This window comes from Lingula anatina, chromosome 1 (assembly GCF_051362555.1).
Source record: "Lingula anatina isolate TDL-2025a chromosome 1, LinAna3.0, whole genome shotgun sequence".
Taxonomy (NCBI): domain Eukaryota; kingdom Metazoa; phylum Brachiopoda; class Lingulata; order Lingulida; family Lingulidae; genus Lingula; species Lingula anatina.
Window position 1 is genome coordinate 31,959,711 of NC_141767.1, and position 22,409 is coordinate 31,982,119.

Consider the following 22,409-nt stretch of genomic DNA (forward strand, 5'->3'; position numbering starts at 1 on the left):
TTGCAAATTTTATGGCGTAATAGAACAAAATAAATATTAAATATACAAAATATTCAAAATTATTTAAACACTGCGGTTTTCTTTGGCAATTCATACTTGGATTGTGCATACGTTGTATCGGATCAGTCTCATCTTGTAACCAGCCATGACGGGCCAAAACACACAAAGTAGTTACTCAAGATACCATCCAACGGTTTATTTACTTGGGTTAAACGTACATTTCTGTTGCATTACTTATTACAGGTTACAATGATGTACTTTTCTACATTATAGTCCTGTCTGAGAGTTATTTTCTATGGAACTATTTTCGTGCACTGGTTGATCGCGGAAGAACATTACAAATAACTTTTTGACCTTTCGACCCAGGAAATAGTTCCAAAACAGTATCGTTCCGCACCATCATCATAGGAGTGGAAACATTCCTGAAAATTTTGACTGTTTTTGTTTTATTTACCTGTCTATTGGGACATTATGGATACGTTTGAAGAGACATGGCGCTAAAATATCGAGAAGAGTTGGTTGGAAAGCGTTTCCTTTCTGTCAGGAGCCCCTCGCGGTTAAAATTAAGCAAGATCCATGAATGGGAATGGCGGGCTGGCATAGTGCGATCAGTAACTCATAAGAACTACACACAGCCAGATCTTCAGGTAAGCTTTTCTGAACGTTTCTTTGTTTCAAATTCTCATTTTCATCACCTCGTTAATCTCTTGAGTTTAAATATCATACTTATGTGTAGTTTATTCCAACCCCGTGCATAGTTCCAGAGGTTTGAATGTGAAGGAATGACCCAAGTGGTAGTGTTGCTGTTGTACCACATTCCCTCAGCTGATCAATTTTCATAGGCCTGACTGTGTCTGTGCGTTGTGTTCAGCCAGTCTCACGTGCCTGTGAAAATGTGGAGTAACTGAGTACCTTGTAATGACATCATTAGTAAATTTGTACTCCTGGATATTTTTTAATGTTGGTTGAATACGTTTTTAAAGTAAACTTTACTGAGCCTTTAGTACACCCTTCAAATCATAGGTCTGAGAAAGTGATTTTATTATTACTTCATATTTAAATCACTATATATACAGGGTTAAGTTGTGAAAGTACAATTTTTCTGGGCCCTTTAACAATCCTGCAGTACTTCATAACCACCAGTATGTTGAGCACCAAACTCAAAAATACCCTTCAGTTACATTTTTTTCTGAGTAAGATGAGTGAACAGTTCAATGCAGTATTATATTTCCGCATAGTATAAAAACAATCTTTAAGCAGGTGGTGGTGGTGGATTTTCAAAAGTTCGTTCTTTGAAAATAATAAGGGATATAATTTGTTTTTAAACATTTGTACAGGATGTAGTAATTTAAAACAAAGGTAATTTTATAAAATTAAGACACTAGAAATCTTTCTTGGTGTCCCCTTATAAGTTCCAGCAAGTATCATTTTTTTATTTGTTGCTTTTGGTAACTAGTTGAAGGGTAAAGAATGAAAACAAATACTTGATATTTATATTAAGTTAGGAGCTATAATTTGACCTGGGAAAATGCAGTGTTTGATATAATTCATTTTCTTTCAGGTATGTGGAGTATACTTTTAATATTAGCTACATTGGAATTATTGATAGTAAATTAAAATATATACCTAACAGTTGCATTGTTGTTATCATATAACTAGCAAAACAGCTTAAAGGCACAAAGTGTAGGATTTTAAGCACCTTAAGCATATATTTCCTTTCTTGTTCATCTTATCTGAAAATAATAGATTTAAACATATTTAAATGACATAAAATAATGTCACAGAAGATGGTCAGATTTCAAATTTACCACCTTGCTCCCTGTTAACCATCTTGAGTTATTTAAAAGTGCAGTATGTAGAAGTCAGTATGAGAAATGAGCTTGAACGAATGGCAGAATTTGAAGACAAACTCTTAATAGTGTTGGTAAGGTACTTATTTATTTTCACAAATAGCTACTCAATTCAGGAGAGTGTCAGAAAAAAAAATCACAGGTTGGAAACTATATGAAAATTACCAATTTTCATAGGAAAATTAGTTATATGTGACTTTTGTGGGAAATCCTTTACCACACTACTTTAAAAAATCAATTCCTGCTTGTGACAGATTTGAAGCCTAGGCTTCTTGAGCAACAAGAAAGATAACTGAATTATGGCATGAAATAATGAATTGCAATGGAAATATATAAAATTAAATATATTTATTGACTTCATGATAATATGAGGATATATGAGTAAAATTTTCTTGGAAATCTATGTTTTTTCTAGTTTGACAATCAAGTCTGATTTTATATATATAAATAGATGATAGATAATAAATTGAATAGATGAAATATGGGTCTTGAGGTCAGCCATATTTCTTATGGCTACAAAGGGTTAAATTGACCTTTGTTTGGGTGGGTATGTACCTTATGGGATAACCTGTTTTTAAGTAGGACTGAAAATAAAGAAATACTAAACTTATTACTGGATGATCTTTATGCGTTTCTTCTATATATGGATATCCTGTCTGGAATAGCTTTGAAATCTCCTGGTAAAATATTTACAAACAATTAATTTGCAGAATATACAGTTGTCTGGAGTCTAAGTAAAAACAAAAAAGAACGGAGGAGTTTTACACCACCTTAGTTGCAGATTGTTTTTTTCTTAAGCAGCTTTAGGCCAGTTCAGTAACATATTAGCTTGTATGCTATATCAGCAAATTTTGAATAAAAATATTGTAGAAAAAGGAACCAAAATAAGTATATTTGATTGCATCATGTTACATTATATTATTCAGTATAATGTCAAAATATAAAGCAATATGGTTTTTTGACATGAATGTAAAAAGTTATGTTTACATGAGAAAGTTTATCACAAGATAGTTGTCATAACACAGTAGTGTTTTACACAAAAACTTAGTTGTTGATTTTCTTTACAGATTTTAAGTCAAATGAAGTGATGCTGTCTTTTTTTTAGGGTTGTCTCAAATAACTCGGTACTTCTAAGTGTGGCACATGGTCTTGTAGATATGGAAAGAATGCCTCTGGGTCAGAGGTGCTCAGTTTTGAGTGACACAGAACAGCTACCAGATCAATGTCTTATTATTTTGTCCAGTATTGACATACATTAGTCATTGTTACTGCTTTTCATTTTACACTGGATCCATATTATTCCTAACCAAATAGCTGGCATTCCAGGTCTGATTACAAGAAGCAGTGTGTGTGGATACATATATCCCTATGTTCATTTCAGTAAGAGCCATGTGTGGTAATGGGACTTTATAAGGCAAATAGAACAACAGAACTCTGAATGAGTCAAGTGTGAATACTATTTGATTGCACTAATGAAAAGGAAAATTTTGCTGGGGGAATAAATTTGTTTCAGAGGCTTAAACTAACAACATGGAAATAATTGTTGTTTGTTTAAGATATGTTTTGAGTGAATCAGAAAATATTTACTGTAAATCTTTTATTTGTCTATATAGACTATTTTCAACAAATTTCTCCAATATCAGGGATTTATTATAAAGTATCATAAATCTCGTGTTGAGAAGCCCATTTATCTTAAGTGCCAAGTTGCATCAGCTACCATAAAACTGGGTTGAAGAGGGATTACTTACTTCGTGGATCACCACATTGTCTTTTTGATAATTCACGTGAACTTTTATTAGATCTTTTCATTTGGATTCAAATGCCAGGTCACATGGTTAGTTTGTGATACTGTGTCAGCTATTTATTTAAGATTAGCATTAGCCTTAAAGATTTACCTGCTTAAATTATGGCAACCATGCTTAAAAGTATATTGTATGCATTTGAAAATGCCCCAAAGTAATATTTTTCTGTCTACATCTCCTGTATAGCTTACATTTACTTATTCTGACCTTAAAAATGATCAAACCTTCCTTCTGAAGTGTCATGAAGACCATGCTAGTCTCATTGTCTGGCCAGTCATTTAACACTAAAATATTTAATTAAAAAGACATGAAAATGCAGTGATAGACAATAATCAGTGAGTTACAGATTTTTTTCCTGTGGAAATAAGATTTGGTGGAGAAATCCTAAATGGGATGCTCTCAATCACTGTCTAAAAGCAAAGCATGTTGGGAAAACCCTCTTTTAAATTGACATTGGAGTGTTAACCCTTTGAGGAAAGGGCAGCTTGGATTGTACTGCAGCAAGGAAATATCTAGACAAAAAAAAAATAGAGAAATGGATCTTGTTCTAATCATAAAAAGGACTGAAAAGTCTGATGAAATGCAATTTATAAAGAGGCCAGCTTGTTTTATATAGAAATGATACCATAACATTATTTCATGGAGAGGCCTTTTGTTTTCACTGCATATTTGCATTGCATTTCATATACCATCAAGTCATTTATGCTTTCTGTGTTTACATATAGTTATTTTAGTTATAGCTATTCGATTTCAACAGTAGTTTGAAAGGGACAAAATGTGAGACTTCATACACCTGTTTTTGTGGAACTTGTCTGAGGGTAATTTATATATATATATATAATCATTTTGTCCTGTTTCTAATGAGAACAATAGTGAGCATGCTTAACAGAAAGAAATATTGGCAAAAGGTGTTCACTGCCTGTATTGACCACAATTCAATTGCAGTTAAGTTGACCAGTGATTCCTTAGTTTAAATAGCCCTATTAAGAGAAAAAACAACATGGTCGACTTTATACAATTTGTAATCATCGTAAAAAAATCTCTTTCAGTTGCAGGGAATTGGTATTTCCCCTCTGCTTTATCTTAAATTTATAATTCTGATGATTAATTGCTTAAGTTTTGATGTTTTTCACGCGAAATACTGTTAGAACAGTTTTCAAGGACGGGAATTGGCTGTATTTATAACAGGAGAAATTTTATAAATCTTGGTATGTACACATATTTCAGTAGAATCTTCATGAAAACATGCTTGTGATTCATTTCAAGTGCAATATACCTCACCTCATAGCTCCTAGACTTGAATTAATTGTACAGCAACCACACATAATTTGCATTTAAATGTCTACTTAATGAATTTCTACAAGAAAAATTATGCATAACCTTACCTTCCTTAAAGCAATAATAACTCTTCCTTTGAGATTCAAAAATCCGCATGAAATACATTGTAAACAATGCATGGAAATATATTCTATTGTATTTTACCACTAAAACGGCCGTTATTGTAGGAAAACTAAAATCTGTGCTTGTCAATAGGGCTTTCGATCACTTTTTTCCGGTCGACAAGTGCATTCGTTGCTAATGACGTAATGGTGTCACGCGGATTCTCGCGTTCATTCGAGACCAAAATAACATGGCGGGAAACCCTCAGACGTAAGTTGCGAGTTTTTGTACAGTGCGTCGGATAACGAATAGCCCAGAATGGCACACATTGTGGATATAAATGCATTTTTAACAAAAAGACAAATATATCTCATGAATCTTATATAGTGTTGTTGCTGTCTGCTTTTCCCGCGGTTTTAAGTAGGTCACCAGTGACTTTGCAATGTCAGAGAGAGCTCCGTCAGTTAAAATCTCTTAAGAGATTTTAACAAAAAACCGTACGTTTAGGAAAAAAACCCTGGATTAACTTTGAATGCAGGAATGGGGTCGTTGGCCATTGGTAAGTACGGGAAAATTGCCGTTTTTTCCAGGAAAATCCAATTTTTGGCCAAAACGAAGAGTTATTATGACTTTAAATGATCCATATTTTTTGTCTACTTTGACAAAGGTGGGGGTCATTGTTTTTTTGCGTTTGACACATGACATGTCAAAAAAGCCATTGTTGCTTTTTCAAAGACCCTTCTTGAAAGGATTTTTACAATTTTGTGTAAAGAAAATTTATATTGTTGACTTTTTTTTCTTTTGAACATTTACAATTCCAAAAGGGTTATTTAACATAGCTGGGGTAGCGCTAACACTCGCCAATTTAGCCAAATGCTAAAACTGACTTGAATTGGCTAAAGAAAAAGGACTTGATTTGACATGTTTTAGCCAAATTATAACCATTTTGATAACAAATTGACAAAATTGTGGTGATTTGGCTAAGTGAAAAAAATTGCTACCGCTACCCCAGCATAGAAACAAAGAATTACTATGATTTAAACCTTAATTTGACAAACAAATGTGATTACATATACCATAGTACACTATCCCCATATTGTATTTATTTCTTAATTTGTAGAAATTTGTTGTACTAGAATAACACTCCCAGCTGGTAATCTGTGTGGAATGTTGGTCCCTGTTGCTGTATCTTGAGGTTTATAAATTTGTTTGTATTGACAAATTTTGCCTGGAGTCCTGTTTACTGCCAGTCTGTGGACCCACCATGGTAAGATTATTTAGAAGCATCTTATGCCCTGTTCACACTACGTTCATTTATCCAGATAAATAGAAAATCAAGTCACTGATGGAAAATATGTGTAGTATGAAAGTAGAGGATTTATGCAACAGTTTCTCAAAATCCTGCTAGCAAATTGGAGTTTTGATAGTCATTGGAATAACCCAACAGAACTAGCACCTTTTTAGGGTCTTTCTGCCAATGTGCATACAAAAAGTGCAGCAAATTTCTTTTGTGGCCTTTTGCTATTTAAATATGACTGTCCAATTGTTTATTTAGATGTATTTGATGATACAAATGAAAACAAACAGCAAAAAAGAATGTTTAAATATAGCAGTAAATAGTGCCATATTTTTGCATGCAAAGGGTTTTCCTGTGTGGCATATTCACAAATAATCAAGCACTTAGATTTTCAGCGTGTTTGGTTTTTCTTTGAGTGAATCAGATTTTTAACCAGAAATTTTAATTTGAAAAACCCAGATTTTTCATCTGGTAGTGTGAACAGGGCATAAGAGAGAGAATCAGACTGCCTGTTGAGATGGTGGGTACAAAATTAAATCGACCTAACTTGACTGGAAACACTGCTTCAATGCGGGTGACATAAGTAGGGCAAGATAGGGTTAAAATGGCATGTCAGTAATTGAATATTCAACTGATACTTCTCCCTTTGTCCTTCAAAGTAGCCTGTTTGTAAACGGCTGGGTGAGGTATGGCCCAAGATGCGACATGAACTACTCAGTTTATCAGGCTGTTGTATCAGCATTCATAAATGGACAGTCACTATCAAGTGTCAGAAGTATTACTGGGGTCAAGTGTATATGCTTTCAATTCAGAGGGCATTTAGGTTTAGACCATGTGCAGTGTTATTAATTTTACATACTTAGTATATTGTTAGAAAAAGTAAACAGACTTATATGGCAAGATGCATCTGGTGCAGTGCCATGAAAAGAGTAGCACCATATGTGTATTCCTAGCCCTAAACTTAAGTTAAAGCTTTGTTAGTGTTCAAAATGCATTAAAATGGACGTTAAAGTTAAATCTAAGTCTTACTAAAAATGAGTTTATTGATGACAGTTAACATTATGGGAATTTTCTTCTTACTACATGTAAAGTGTGCGCATTATTGTTCTTTTAAGAACAATAATGGTACAAACTATATGGCAGCAGTAGGGATGATTGTAAATGTTTTTGAAATATTTAGTTTACCCAAAAAGAGAAGTGTTTCCATTAAAAAAGACACTGCATGTGTGACTATTTTGTAAATAATCCTCAAAGTATGATAAATTGCCCAATATTATGCACATACGTTCTAAATTGAAACTTTGGCCTAGCTTAAGAATTAACTCCATAGAATCCTAGTCCAGATCTGGGTTTATTTGGACCATCAGCAGGGATATGTAGTCTGCACACTTTAGAATAGTTCACCCCCAGGACCATGATCAGGCCTTCACCTCAGTCGAAATTGTGAGTGTGAATAGCCTAAATGTCTCAATTGTTAGATATGTTTTTATGCAGGTACCATTATTGTCTGATTTTATGTATTTAAAGTCATAATAACTCTTCGTTTTGGCCAAAAATTGGATTTTCCTGGAAAAAACGGCAATTTTCCCGTACTTACCAATGGCCAACGACCCCATTCCTGCATTCAAAGTTAATCCAGGGTTTTTTTCCTAAACGTACGGTTTTTTGTTAAAATCTCTTAAGAGATTTTAACTGACGGAGCTCTCTCTGACATTGCAAAGTCACTGGTGACCTACTTAAAACCGCGGGAAAAGCAGACAACAACAACACTATATAAGATTCATGAGATATATTCGTCTTTTTGTTAAAAATGCATTTATATCCACAATGTGTGCCATTCTGGGCTTTTCGTTATCCGACGCACTGTACAAAAACTCGCAACTTACGTCTGCGTCTGCACTAATGCGTTTGGCGCCATGTTATTTTGGTCTCGAATGAACGCGAGAATCCGCGTGACACCATTACGTCATTAGCAACGAATGCACTTGTCGACCGGAAAAAAGGCATCGTAAGCCCTACTGACAAGCACAGATTTTAGTTTTCCTACAATAACGGCCGTTTTAGTGGTAAAATACAATAGAATATATTTCCATGCGTTTTTTACAATGTATTTCATGCGGATTTTTGAATCTCAAAGGAAGAGTTATTATTGCTTTAAGCAAATTTATTGAGACTATATTTTTGTACATTATCCGTGCAATATACTACATTTTAATGTATCACTGTTAGAAGTAATTCAGATAAAAATGGAAGAAATAATATTTATAATTATTAAAAAATGTGTAACTTTTTGTTTTACTGAAAGAGTCTTGTTTTAAACAGAAGGCTCCCTGTAAAAGAATGTATTTCAATGAGGTTGAACTGTCTGGGAGGATATAACCATTTCTTCACTCTGAATACCATTCCTACCATAGTTATGAATGAGGCCATATTGAGTCAAACTGGTTTAAAGGGCAGGTCCAGCAGGTGCCCTTCCACAAGTAGTGGGCCATTCCATATTATGCAGTCTAGATATCTGATAGTTCAAAAGATCACTAGGTCAGCATTTTGCTCTTTGTGGCTCTGGTGAGTAACAGGCATTTGGATCTATAGTACCAAGTAAAGATCCTCTAAATTTTTTCATATTTTTCTCCTGAAAGCCCATAGGAAAGAAACTGTTGTGTAAATTATTTAGTGTTGAGCCTAGGGATAGAAAAATGACCTTTCTGGTGTTATTCCATGGTAGAAGGGCTCTATTATTCTTCCCATATGTCCCTAAATTGAAATCTATAGAAAACTAGGGCGACATTCAGTGACTGAAAGCATTATTTTTGGTTTCTTTGTAAACATTACATTGTGGTGGAGAAACAGGTGCAGAAGTTTTGTAATTGAAAACTTGATATGAGTGCTCTTTGAGGAAAAGGCCTTGTCATCTTTTAAACCTGTCAGGGAAAAGCTTGTCTAAGTGGAATGCTTAACTATCACTTTTGATCAGCACAAAGGATTCATGTTTGCAAGGAAGAAGACACTTTTGATTCTGTCTGATAGATCATGGAAATGTCCATGAATATGAATCCCTTCTCCACAGTTGTTTGCCCAAATGAGTTGTCACTCTTAATAGGCTGATGTTGTATTTCCACAATCCTAACAGATCTAAAAAAAATCTGTGCTAAAGGTTTTAAAAATATAATTTAGAATATGCAATTGCTTTTGGAGTCGGTAGTATACGGGCATATTTTTCAGACCATCATATCAGGTTTGTTTTCATTTTAGTTGGTTTCAACCTTATTTGTATGAACAGTGTACGTAAGCTTTATGGTTATGTTTAATACATAGTAGGCAGCAAATCTAATCCTTTTGTTGTCCCACCCATCACCATTTTAATGGAGGGTAGATGAAAGGAAATTCATGGTCTGAGTTCTGAGTTAAGTCAACCTAACAAGGCTGGCATCAGGACAGCCACACACAGAGCCTGGTACCACGCTGTGGAATTAACGCACATTGACAGAAATAAGCAGAATAGTTTTACAATTCGGTACTATTTTTAGAGCCAAAATACAGTTAAGATTTGGCATATAAAAATATCTCTAGCCAATTTGGCCAAGTTCATGGTGTCAAACTTTCTAAAAACTTTCACACTCTATGGAAGGTATGATCAAACTTAACTCTCTACCAGGGTTGATTGGTGATATTTAAAATATTATTGATATATGATACACATTCAGTCAATTGATGAGTGATGAATATATTTTTGACATTCTGTGCAAAACAGTTTTGCTAGACATCTGTGATGAAATCTCAGACAAAACCAATTTTCTAAACTCGGAAGTTAATTCTGTCTTTCACAGTCACTAAGTGTTAAACATTTGTTGCATAATCTCAAGGTCGGTTATCTGTCTAGCAAACCGGTCACCTGCTTAGGGGGGTTTCCTTTGTCTTTGCATAGTTGACTAAACAAAGCCTACCTAGCTTTTTACAAAGAATCTATTTTTTTAAAACTTTGCTGACTTTCAATAGCAGTATAAAATGTAAGAGTTTTGATTAGTTCATGAATTAAGAAGTCAATATATTGGACTCACCTGCAAATGATTTTGTATGCTTTTGATATTAAATGATAAATTTTAAGTTAGTTGTGAATGATGTCCCACAGGTCAGTTTTGACTGCAGAAATTAATGTCTTATGATTGGGGTGTTTTTTATCTTAATAACAAATCATCAAGATGTGATTTTTTTGTTTGACGAGAGGAAGATTGATGTTAAATATCAAATTTGTTGACATAGTAAGTCAGATACAGAAAGTCATGGATGACAGAGCCAGGGTCATACAGATATTAAAGTCATATTGGTGACAAAAAAAGTCGTTAAACCAAGTGCAGTGAAGTTTGAATTCTACATTGACATAAATAGCAGCTGTGGGGTGTTTGTGTGTCTGAATTATAATTTCTGTGGTGAGGTTTCCACCCACGCTGCAGGATGTGTGAAGGGAGGTGGGAAGACCATATAATTAACTGGCATTTTTTTTTTTCTAAAGATTCCAATTACCAGCAGATTGAAGAGACAATTCATTTTATGTAGTGTTGGCAGTTGACTCCTTACTGTGGGTGTCCTTGAAAACTCTGTTGCATGATCTACAAGTCATTGTGTTTGTGACTCGACCTTATCCTCAGATAACTTGGTATTTTTTTTTCCGTGAGCTTCTTCAATTGCAGCAGTCTAGAGCAAATAAACTGGTGGGTATGGTAGTGAAAAAGTACCATGCTTATTGGTAGAGTTGAATCTAGATGTATTTAACAAAAGGGTTTATCTAGCTTTGATATTTATGGGAATTAAATTAGTGTTCATTGATGACTGTTTTATTCTGCTGGCCATAATAGACCCACAATGGTGGCCATGCCAGCATAGTTTAATACAGATTTATTTTCTAGCTTTGATAACTATTCAACAAGATATTTGACAGGACAGAAAAGATGTATTTGGCAGTCACACATAGACTGCTATAACAGTGACAGGTCATTGACCAATGGACTTGTTACAGGTTAAAAAAATTTACAGTGACCTGGCTAAGATATTTATTCTTTTATACTGATATGGATCTGATTCATAGACTGCTTGTAAGCTATACAATTAATATTTCTATACCAGTAAATGGAAAAATTGCTTTGAAAGCAGCTGAGTTGATAATTCCTTGGCTAACAGTGGCTTAGGAAGTGCTAGAAAGGTTCCAATACAGCTTGGGGAAAGCCTTCTGCACTGAGAATTAGGGTTTATATGACAGGGTTTTTTATCTTTACTTATTTGGAAGATTATCAAAAATTAAGATTGTATTGGCCCACAATTCACAGTGGGCTACAAATAATTTAGCAAGTAGCATGTGACCTGAGTGAAAAGCCAATCCACTGTGGATAATGGTGGTAATATATTGAGGCAGGCCAAGTGACATCCTGTGAAGGTGATATTGTTCCCAGTCTGAGCTTGGCAGTGATGGAGTCTGTCACATGAAACACTCACTAGAAAAAAACCCAAGTCGCTTATGCTATTTGAAAAAAAAATTGAATGTAATTAGGAATTTTTATTATAATTTTGTGTCTTGATTCAGACTGGTGCTGATTTATGTATAGCAACTTCTTTCGGGAGACAATATTCCCATAATTTTTGTTCAACTGCTTCTCTATAGGCTATAGCCACAGGTTTATCAGTATGTTGTCATTTCATGTTGATGTTTCTGGAGGTATATTTGCTAGTTTGCTGTATTGATGGGACAACGGTCTTAAACTTTTTTTAGTTAAAATACTAACCACTGGATGATATGTTTCAACATATTTTGAAATGAGAACCAGAGGCCTGTTTCACAAAACTAAGATCTTTTGGACAAAGCTTAGACTGACTCTGAGGTGGTGTCCTTATTACTTTAAGATGAATTTAATGTGTCTGACAATCAAATATGCTACACTTACCACTGAGAGTAACAAACTTTACTAAAGGATAATGATTTGCTCCAAGATTTGTAGTGAAACAAATTTAGCCATTCTGACTTTTTGTGAAACAGGTCCCAGGGGCAGTGTACCAAGTTTGGGACAGGGGAGATGTTTATATGAACAAGCCTGTAGTCTAGTCGTACATGGCCCATTAGTAGCAAGGGTAAATTAACCATCCTAGTCTGGCTATGGAATTTTAATGAGGGATAAGGTGAAGATATGAAAACCTACAGATGCACTGACATGCACAGTGGGTATTGTATTTCACCTGCTGCTGGTCTCTTTATTGCAGTGGTTAATAATCTTGATCACCTGTTTTAGTTACCTTGGGAGGTACAAGAGTTTGGACCAGCCTGAGTCATGGAATTTGTATCACACTGACAGTGACAGAAAGGAAATGTTGCATTTAGGCTGTTTACATATATGGAGATGGTGATTTATTTCAATTTCCTCCAGAGTAGAAGTGATTGCATTAGCATGTTAGTGTTTCCTAGCGCATGATATTGGACTCTAGATTTGAATGCGCAAGTTTTTAGCAACACCACAAAAAGTGTCTAGCTGCTGTTCAAATTCAAGGAAAATCCAATTTAATACTTAGTCTGAGTTAGATGACAAATATTAACAGTACTAATCATTAAGTCAGTATGGAGAAGGTGCAGTGTACATTGCTGAGAAGGTTTCGGTATTATTTCGCATAAGAGCTACCCAAGTCTACATTGTCATGATAATGCTAGGGTTAAAAAAAACAGTGAATTACTCTCTGGGGATTGCCAGGTTATGTGCAATGTAAGGTAAATGTGTGCTTTTCATTTCAAACCCTGGCACTTGTTGAAAATCAACATAACGCGCACTCTACCTGTGGATTAGCTGAAGAATAAACCTGGTGTTGAAAGGGGAAAGTTAAAATATTCTGCCTTTTGCTGACATGAATTGATAATGGCCTCTGAAATTATATCCTGCCTGGGAATATAATATGCAATAAAAACTATGAATAAAATGGAAAATAGGTTTGCTGAATTTTGTGAACAGGGTGTAATAACATTGAAAAGCATTTAATTTACTGCACAGATTAGGCTCTAGGTTTCTCCCTGATTTTTTGCAACATGTTGAAGTTGTGGCAAGACAAAGTTCTTGTTAACAAAAATGAAATTTAATTCATCAGTTGCACAATTATGTAAAGTTTCAACAATGTTTACACATTGCCAGTAGCAACATCATCAGTTTACACTAGTATCTCTTCTACACAAAGCATCTTTATCTCTGTCCTTTCCTCTGGTCTTCATCTATCTATTGGAGGGGGATATCTCTACCCGATACTGCCACACAAATATCCCATTTTATATCACTAGGGTCCTGTGATAAAGATTGTGTGCAGTGAATTCCAATTTTGATCAGTAGTCTATTTATTCACTAGCACAATGGTGTTTACCTGTTGTATGCAGGTTACCTTGTGACCCTGGCCTCTGTTCATTTACCCACCAGGAGATCAAATATGCCATTATGGGTTTATTCTCCACTCACTGGCAGGACAGGATAGGTTTGTTGAAATGTCTGGAAATCTGCTTGCGTATTATAATTTTTTTTTTTTTTTTTTTTTTTTTTTTTTTTTGGGGGGGGGTGAACTTGAATTAAGAAATACTAATCCGAAATTACTATTATTTTTCATCTTGGGTAGGCGTAACTCTTGCAGGAGGTGAAATTTTATGTAGTATATATAAGAATGAATGTTCATGTTGGAGCATATGCTGAATTGGCTGTAGCCTTTGGCATAATATATATTGTAATATGTGAATTTGATGAAATCAGTAAAAGGAAGAAAGGAAATATTCCCTTGGGGATGTTTCATCGGTTGGCTATTGAATTCTTTGATCAATATTGCACTGGTGAAACTTGGGGTTGCTCAGTCCATCATACCAGGTGAGACTTTGGTGAATTTGTCATGAATCTGCTATCATCTTTTAGCTTTAAGTTATTACATGGGGCAGATGGACATTGTGTGTGGACATTGCAATATAGTTTATTCTGAAAAAGGATTATTATTAACTACTCAAAAGTCAACCATGATTTTCTGTTGGTACATTCTTCTTGAAGACACTAGGTTATGATACCAATGAACAGAATGCAGTATAGTACAGGTTTCCTATTCTCTGCACAGGGCTAATGTTAAGTTAATCTAAGAGATCATTAGGGTACCATTGGAAAGCTGTCACTGTCACACTGGCCTCTCAGCTATGAAAACCATAACAGTGGTGTCAGCTGCTGAACTCTAAGGGAAATTAGCAGACCACTGAGCTGAACTTTTGAACTAAATATGAAGCAGTTTATCATAATTGTATTTCCCAGAGAGGTTTTAAGGGAGCTTGACCTACTTTAACCCTTTATCCAGTTTACCTTGGGGAAATTGATGGCTGGCCTAGTAACCCTAGCTGTGCTTTGAGGCACACTGAGTCACATTGATGGTAATATTGCAGTGGGGTTGGGCTGCCCATTTACTTGTATGTATGCATGTGATCTGCCAACCAGACATCCATAAGTGGAAGCTTTAAAGTATCAATATCCGGAGGCATAAAGTGTTGTGTTGCTCATTTTCCTACCTGACCTTTGAAGGAATTTATTTTTTTCCCTTATTTTTGGCATAGCTATTACCAGACTGTCTGTGATTTGTACACTTCCCATCTAGAGATCACATGCTCGTGACTGGGGACATCTCATTGGTCTTTCAGTTAAGCCTTTTACCAAGCTGACAGATGCTTTAACTGTTTATCTCAAGGTGATTTACTATCAACATAATTTAATGCAGGGTTTTGTATTCTCAAATTTGATAAAAGGTTTGTATGCAGGTATTCTGAAGATAGGTTTATAGAAGGTGGACTAAATTTGTATATTGTGAAACCATGCCATGTTTCAATGTTTCTTTTGGTTTTGAACAAAATAATCGCTTGTTAATGTCTGAAATGTATATATTCATGGCATACAAATGTTAAGGCATCTAGAGAAAAATAGAATAGATTTTTATCTTATAAACAAGATATTCTAGCAAATTAATAATTTGATTAACACACAACACTTATCGGGTGTCTTGACGGAACTGCTCTTATTCTTATTTTGCGGTTAGGAGATAATGAGTCAGATTTCATATATCCTCTCACTAATGGTGATGAGCAGGCCGATTACCTTTAACAGAAAGTCACAGTCTGGAATAAAAGGCATCTATATACAATTTAGTCAATTTTACTGGGCAACTGCACATAATGCAAAATTACATTTATTATGTGGAGTTTTTCACAAGGCATTGGTACTTGACTGTTTGGCCTGTCTTTCTGAGTTTAGGAAGATTTGTCATGGGTCATAAAAATCGTATGGTTTTGTTGTGATTTCTGACATACAAATATCCAAGATATTGTTTTAAATATTGTCTTCTTTTTAATCACCTTGCACTAGTAGCAGAGTGAAATTTGGAAAGTGTAAGCATTACAGGTCTTTCAATAGTAGATGCAATGTATAAGCGTGGATGGTAACAAGTTTTGGCATAAGTATCATTCCTATTCTCAAAGGGGTCATTAGTAAATTTATCCAGCCTTGTTTTTGCTAATTTATAATCGATGTCTTTTGAAAAAAGCAAAGCAAATGATGGTTTTGTTATTTTTTCTTGGAATAATAGGAATAATTACTTGTAAGGGGTATGGAAAGTACATTTATGAAAAGATACACTGAAAAGAACAAATTTTAAGAAGTGACTTTATAAATAAAAATGATTTCAGGGTAATAAAAGCTATCTTCCAACTATTATCACTCCATATTTAACAAGGTGTAATCTGCTACATTGACTGATTTGCATGCTTAAGTTAAAGTGTGATAAGTAGATAGAAAACTAATTTGTTTAGAATTGCCAGTTAGCGCTGTGGCCGCTGTGACCTGCCATGTTCACTAATGGCAGTTCAGGCAGAAACAAACAGGAAAACAGAGGAGGTGTGGCATTTGATGGCCATTGTCACTGTAAAAGCGTTAACACAATCTATGGGTCTAAAAGCACTGTACTGTGAAGAAGTGTTCCACTGGTATGTTATGTAACCTTAACAGAGGGAGATGGTTGCCAAGTGAAAGGGGAAAGAACTCTGGTTGACTGTTCCAACTGTGAGGTAAAGAAACTGCTTGTGAATGGCCACACAAACTGGCTTGAGCGAACGTAAGGTGGATCCTAATTTAAGTTTTTACTGTCCTGTGATTGAGAAGACTGATTTGATATGATTTGTTTTATTACCATGTCAATTTGACTTTGGTTTTTACGTATACAAAAATTATGTGGTTGATGGCCTAATTGGATAATAATTGTATTTAAAAAGTGCTGTGTGAACTTCTCAACTTCTGGATTAAGGATATTATTTGGATATAATGTTAGCCAAATTTGAAATTGTTATTTATATTTGTTCAGAAATAAAATATATTTGTATTGGAAAAAGGTGAAATGAACTCTGAGAAATAAACAATATATTTTATATCTTCCTATTTAAAAATCAATTGATCCTCTTTGAATTATCAAACAAGTGTGAATAGGTAAGTGAAATTCAAATAAAATACTTGCAAGAAGTTCAAGAATGACACGTTTTGTATAAAAAATTCCAGTCAGGTATATCTATAGAAGAAATTTGCATTTGCACAGTATTTTGTCTCAAACAGAAAGACTTAGTAGTTGAATTGAAAAGTATATTGAACATTTTGTTATGAGTGTTGTGCTTTTGCATACTCTTTGTGGACTGTGATGTTTTATGGTTCATCTGTTACAACATTTTCATTGCTGCTGAATGATTCAGATTGCATACTGATATGTGGTGTTTTATTTCATGTATCTGATAGTTGTGTGCATTGTTTTTTTTATATTGGATATAAACAGTATTTTGTTTCGGAAACGAAAGACGGATTTCATTTCTGCTGGTAGATCTCTCATTTTCCCAAGCATGATATCACAGATATTTGAGTAGTGTCTCCATGGAAATTGGTGAAATGTATCAGATTCCTTTAGAAAAAAAATATGATTTTATCTCAATGTAAGAACTGTAATATCCTGATTGCACAGTTGCTCTCCCTCAAGGATTCTGTTCAGCAATAGAAACTGCTGTCATAAACAATACATATCTTTCTGACACTGGAAATTGTTATTTGCTTTAGAGTCAGCATCAATTTACCATAATTATTATGGTCATATTGAATGCTTTGTGCATTTTTGATTACTTCAGTATCTTTGTCCTGGCAGAAAATGTACCTCCATAGTGAAAGAACCTAATATTATTGATTCAAGGTAGGGAACTACTACCATGAATAACATGGGACGCTCAGCAAAATGTGTTGCATATAAGTGGACATAGCAAATACTTAAACTGTTTTATTAAAAACTGTTGTATTAAAAATAATATTTTCAAAACAAATTTCTTTGCTTGAATATAAAAAGACCAAAGTAACACTGAATTAACTGTAAAGTGATACGCACTAGTCTTTATAGTTATTTTGTCATCAGTATCTTAAACCTAATAATCTGTGCCTTCTATTAATGTTTTTTTTTTTACATATTGTAAGTTATGAAAGGAAAATAGATGGGTCACTCTCATTAGGCCAGCAGGAAAAACACATTTTGGCATCTGAAGTAACTTTCAAGTTTCAGTGGCTGTTGAACATGTGATAACCCAGTAGCTGGATTGATTTATTGCCTGTAAATGTTTTCTGCTTGTCAACACCAGGGTAAATTTCTCAGAAATTTAGGGTTTCTGGGTATGCATTATTTATAGCGTGACTGTAACTATGATTCCACAGTTGCTAAGCCTGTCTCAGTCTTCTTATGAAGGTTCTATTGACATATGAATGTAGCAGGGCAAACTCACATTTTGAACAGTGTAATAACTTGCCAGGGTTCACGGGGTACAGTGTGATTTGTGGCCTTGAATATTTCTCCAAGATGACCTGTCTACACAGATCTGTGTATTCTCCTCATATGACTTTCCAACTCCATGGCGTCTGAAGTTGATGATTTATTTACAGTACGTTTGCATTTGTCTTTGGCAACCCTTATTTATTAGGGTGAAGACGGAAACTGTTTTAGTTATGGATGGGGAGAGCTTATCATTTTGGTTAAGGCATACCATATCTTTGGAATGTTTATGAATACATAGCTCATAAAGTACTAGATATGAACACCTTATAAATATGGCATTAGTGGTGCCGAGTATTCAGATCTGAGATGTGCAGACTTTGATTGTTGATGTCCAAGCTGGAAAAGCTGACAACTGCAACAGCTTGATATGTATGTAGCATATAATAAGTTCCTGAAGAAATTGAACTTGTAAACATCTTGGAATGTGGATGGGTTTAAGGAGGACCCTTTTGATTACTTTAGAGCATGACCATACATTAATGATGTTTATAAACTTCTACTCCATTGTCAACAGGTTGTACTGTCACCCCAGTCCAAGGATTGTTGAATAATTTTGTCACTTCTTCTGTAAGATATGACTACAAAGCTATAAATTCCATGTCAAAGTTTTCAATATATCATCTTTTTACATACCTACATTAAAGGGAGAAAGGTTTACTGTTTCCATCAAATAAATTTAAGCCAAAATGCAAAATGGATATTAAAGACTATGGTTCTGATGACCCCACATTGACCTTTCTGGTTTGAAAACACTGACAGGTGAGACCAGGTATTTTATAGCCTCCCTGTCTGTATACTTTTGATGATTGATATCTCAAATATAATTTATGTCATTTGTTTTCATTTTATTATCTTTCCGGGTCATTTGGTAAGAGAAACATCAACTGTTGTGTGTCCTACTCTATTTCTTTCTGCTGTGATGATGTGTCCCAAGACCTACTAGCTGTTCATGGGTCAGACGGGGAGAAGTAAAGAGTTTATGTTCACAGAGAGGAACAGTCTGTATAGTTGTATTGTTAGAAACCTTATTTAAGAAATTATTATATATAATCATGGACATACTTTATTGAATTGGGTGGTGAAATGCGAAAAGGAGTCCTCTGAAATATTACGCCATAGCCCCATGGTAGTAAGCAAAACACCTAGAGGAAGTGCTGTAATATCTGTATCTCAGATCAAATGGGGGAGTTCTCCGATTACATAAGCCACATCTGCACTCTGGCAGCTGTAAAGTCCACATATGTCATGCAGCAGGTAGATGGATGGCCTGTTAACTATGCTTTCAACTCAATGACTTGCATTTTATAACAGGAATATGTAAATGACCCGGGCTCAGTTTGTAAAAGGTGGAAAAGGATCAGGTAGTACATAAGAGATATTGTACACATTGTTATCTTGTTGATATCTCAGTGAAAAAGTACAAAAAACAATTTTTTTTTCTCTTAAACAACTCGGTGAAAATTGATGTAAAATGTTTTCCTCTGAAATGTTATGTACCTCTTAAAGACTAAAAGTGGTAAAAATATTTGCATGGGACGCACAGGTCGACAGAAGTTATTTATGCATGTGTAAAAGTCTGTTGTGGTTTCATATCCCCCAGTGCCAATATAGTAATGGGCCTATTCTGATATAACCTTTTCATGAGTGATGTCGATACTGCATATAGGACGCTAGCGCAGCATTTCCCGGGATGAATTTGCCTGATGCCATTGATTTTACTGAACAATTATGCGCACCCAAGTGCCACCCGAGTTAAAAGGGTTTCATTGATTTGGGAGAGAAGATAAGTAGGCAACAGTGACAACAAGTCAGTCATTAGTTTGACCATGGGTGAATCTTTGCAGGTGGTTTGTTTTTGAAAATAACAGCTGTAAATCGGTGAAATATTTTCAAAGCTAAACCTATTTATATCCATGTTTGATGTGTGAATGAGTCCAAATATTCTCAAGCTTTTTGTTGAAAATAAATTTAAAGAACTAGTGAATATATTTTAGGTGGATAGTGTGGATATCATAGATATTCAGTTAATTATATTATTCTTGGTGTGGAAAGGGTTAAAGCAAAATGGCCGCAGAGGCTGTATTCAAGGGAACCTAGCCTGCAGTATAAACAAGCCCATCTGATGTGAAGCCTTTTATGATGCAGGAATTTGATTAGCCCGTAGCCAGGTAATATTACTGCAGTATATGTCAGTGTGGAGATCACATTGATAGCAGGTATGTGGTCATGGTGAGTTGACTGCCACTCTGCCATGCTGAGTAGTTCCCTGGTATGTTATACAGGACTTGCCATGGCAGGTAGAGGGACTGGCAGGATGCCCAGTTCACAGCCTGCCAGTGCTCAGGGCGGGCCTTAGATTCTTCAATATGGAAAACATTGGAACCAGGTTTCTAGATAACAGACAGTGGTGCACATAGTAATTGTTTTGGCACTGAAGCAGATTGTTGAGTCTATGAGTTAATGTTTTTGGGGTGATGAACTTTGTACTTTTGGACTGATTTCTTGCTCTGTTTTTGTGAACAGGTTTTTAAATTTACACAGGAGAAAATATGATGGCATTTTTTTGACATTTTTCCCTATCAGTCATTAAATCGCAAGTTTTTTAGTGATCAGAACACCCAAGAAAAGAAACTGCAGTTTTCAGAAATGCTAACATGTAAGGAAAGAAAATGTATAATAGAAAAAACCTTTATTTCTCTAATTTATGCTGAGAAGAAAGCACTTGGATGTATAGTCCCTTTACTACCTCTAGCCCTTTTACAGAGTCTGTATTGCTTTGTTTTTGAAAGGTTCCCCAAACTGGCAGAACATATTATCTTCATGATACAGGTGAATATTTCCAATATTTCTGGTTATAGGGACTGGGTCCCAAGTCTGGCCCATGTGTCTGTCTGTTCATGTGCCTGCTGGATGTGTGCACAGTCTGCAGGAGAGCTCCAGGCTGCAGTATGTGATCATGATAACAGTTGACCTCCAGACACAAAGACATTTGAAACAGGCACTTGTAGGTGAAATAGGAGAAACTGCATTAGCAGGACTGTGTTCAGGCTTACTTTGTGTACAGGGGAAATTTTTTTATGTGAGTTGAATATGAACAAAGGTTCGTAAATGCTGCTATCATTTGTAATGTCAGATAGCCATTAATACCTATTCGATTCACCAGTGGGGCATTAAAGGAACTTATGGATATAGTGAATGGAAATCATCTGAGAAAATGGAAATCATCTGAAAATAAGGCCTTTCAGCACTGTGTGTCACTAGAAAAATTTGAGAATATGTGTGAGGTGTGTTTAACTTTTTAGCAATAAAGGGTGAAACTGCATGCACTGAGAATATTTTAAGAAGGCAATACAAAAGTGACACCCAAAACATGGTGAATTTGTACTGTGATATAGTAGACTGTTTTGGATAGAACTTAAAGAAGAGAATGACCAGAAAAATATCTGTAGACAAATTCTGTCAGCTTTAATTTGCTGCTGCCGGTATTTTTGACCCCTTCAAACCTCATGGAACTAACTTGCTAGTATTAATAAGTCACAGAACTTTGGGTTATCTTGAATCATTTCCATTGGTGTTAATTTTTCCACACTTGAGTGTCAGCTTGGATCCACATTGAATGTGGAGTGTAAACAGAAGTCTGTGATAAGTGTAAATTGTGCCTGGGATTTGAGTTTGTCAAAGGTATCTCTGTGTTATCAAATTGACTTTGTAGATCTGCTGTATTAAGAGTCATCCTGATATCACTTTTATATTAAGATTGATGGATTCGGAGTTAAAAGAAAAATGAAATTATGGGGGTGACACCCACGATTTCATTGTGCTCGTTACAGCAGGAGGTCTATCAGTTTCGTGTAAATTAACACCCAACCATTCTATTATAAAGATTGCCTGGGGTTCAGTTTTGAAATACCAACAGTATTTTGTGGGAGGTTTGTTCACGTTGCATATACCTGAAACCAGCTGCTGTTAAGAAAGTGGGTTCCAGAAGAAATATTGAATTATGAAGGATCAATTATGAATATATATATAATATAGTTTTTTTTTTTACTCAGCTGAGGAGACCACCTCAATAAATACCCAATCTAAGTGGCCACATATGTTTCATAACATTGATAAGGCCTTAGTTGAAGCTTTTTTTTTATGAGCAGATAAGATATATTTTGAACTGTGACTGATGCTCTGTGTAGGAAGTTATCAGTATGT

General features: G+C 35.0%; 1 protein-coding gene across 3 annotated transcripts in view; it reads left to right on the forward strand.

The window, feature by feature from the left end:
- The first annotated feature begins 369 nt into the window (after nucleotides 1-369).
- LOC106168875 (uncharacterized) overlaps nucleotides 370-22,409 on the forward strand; it is a 74,182-nt gene continuing 52,142 nt past the window's right edge. For all 3 annotated transcript variants that reach the window (XM_013548084.2, XM_013548085.2, XM_013548086.2), the window contains exon 1: nucleotides 370-647. In XM_013548084.2, coding sequence (XP_013403538.2) covers nucleotides 492-647 — 156 coding nt within the window. In that variant the 5' untranslated portion in view covers nucleotides 370-491. The remainder of the gene's footprint in view (nucleotides 648-22,409) is intronic.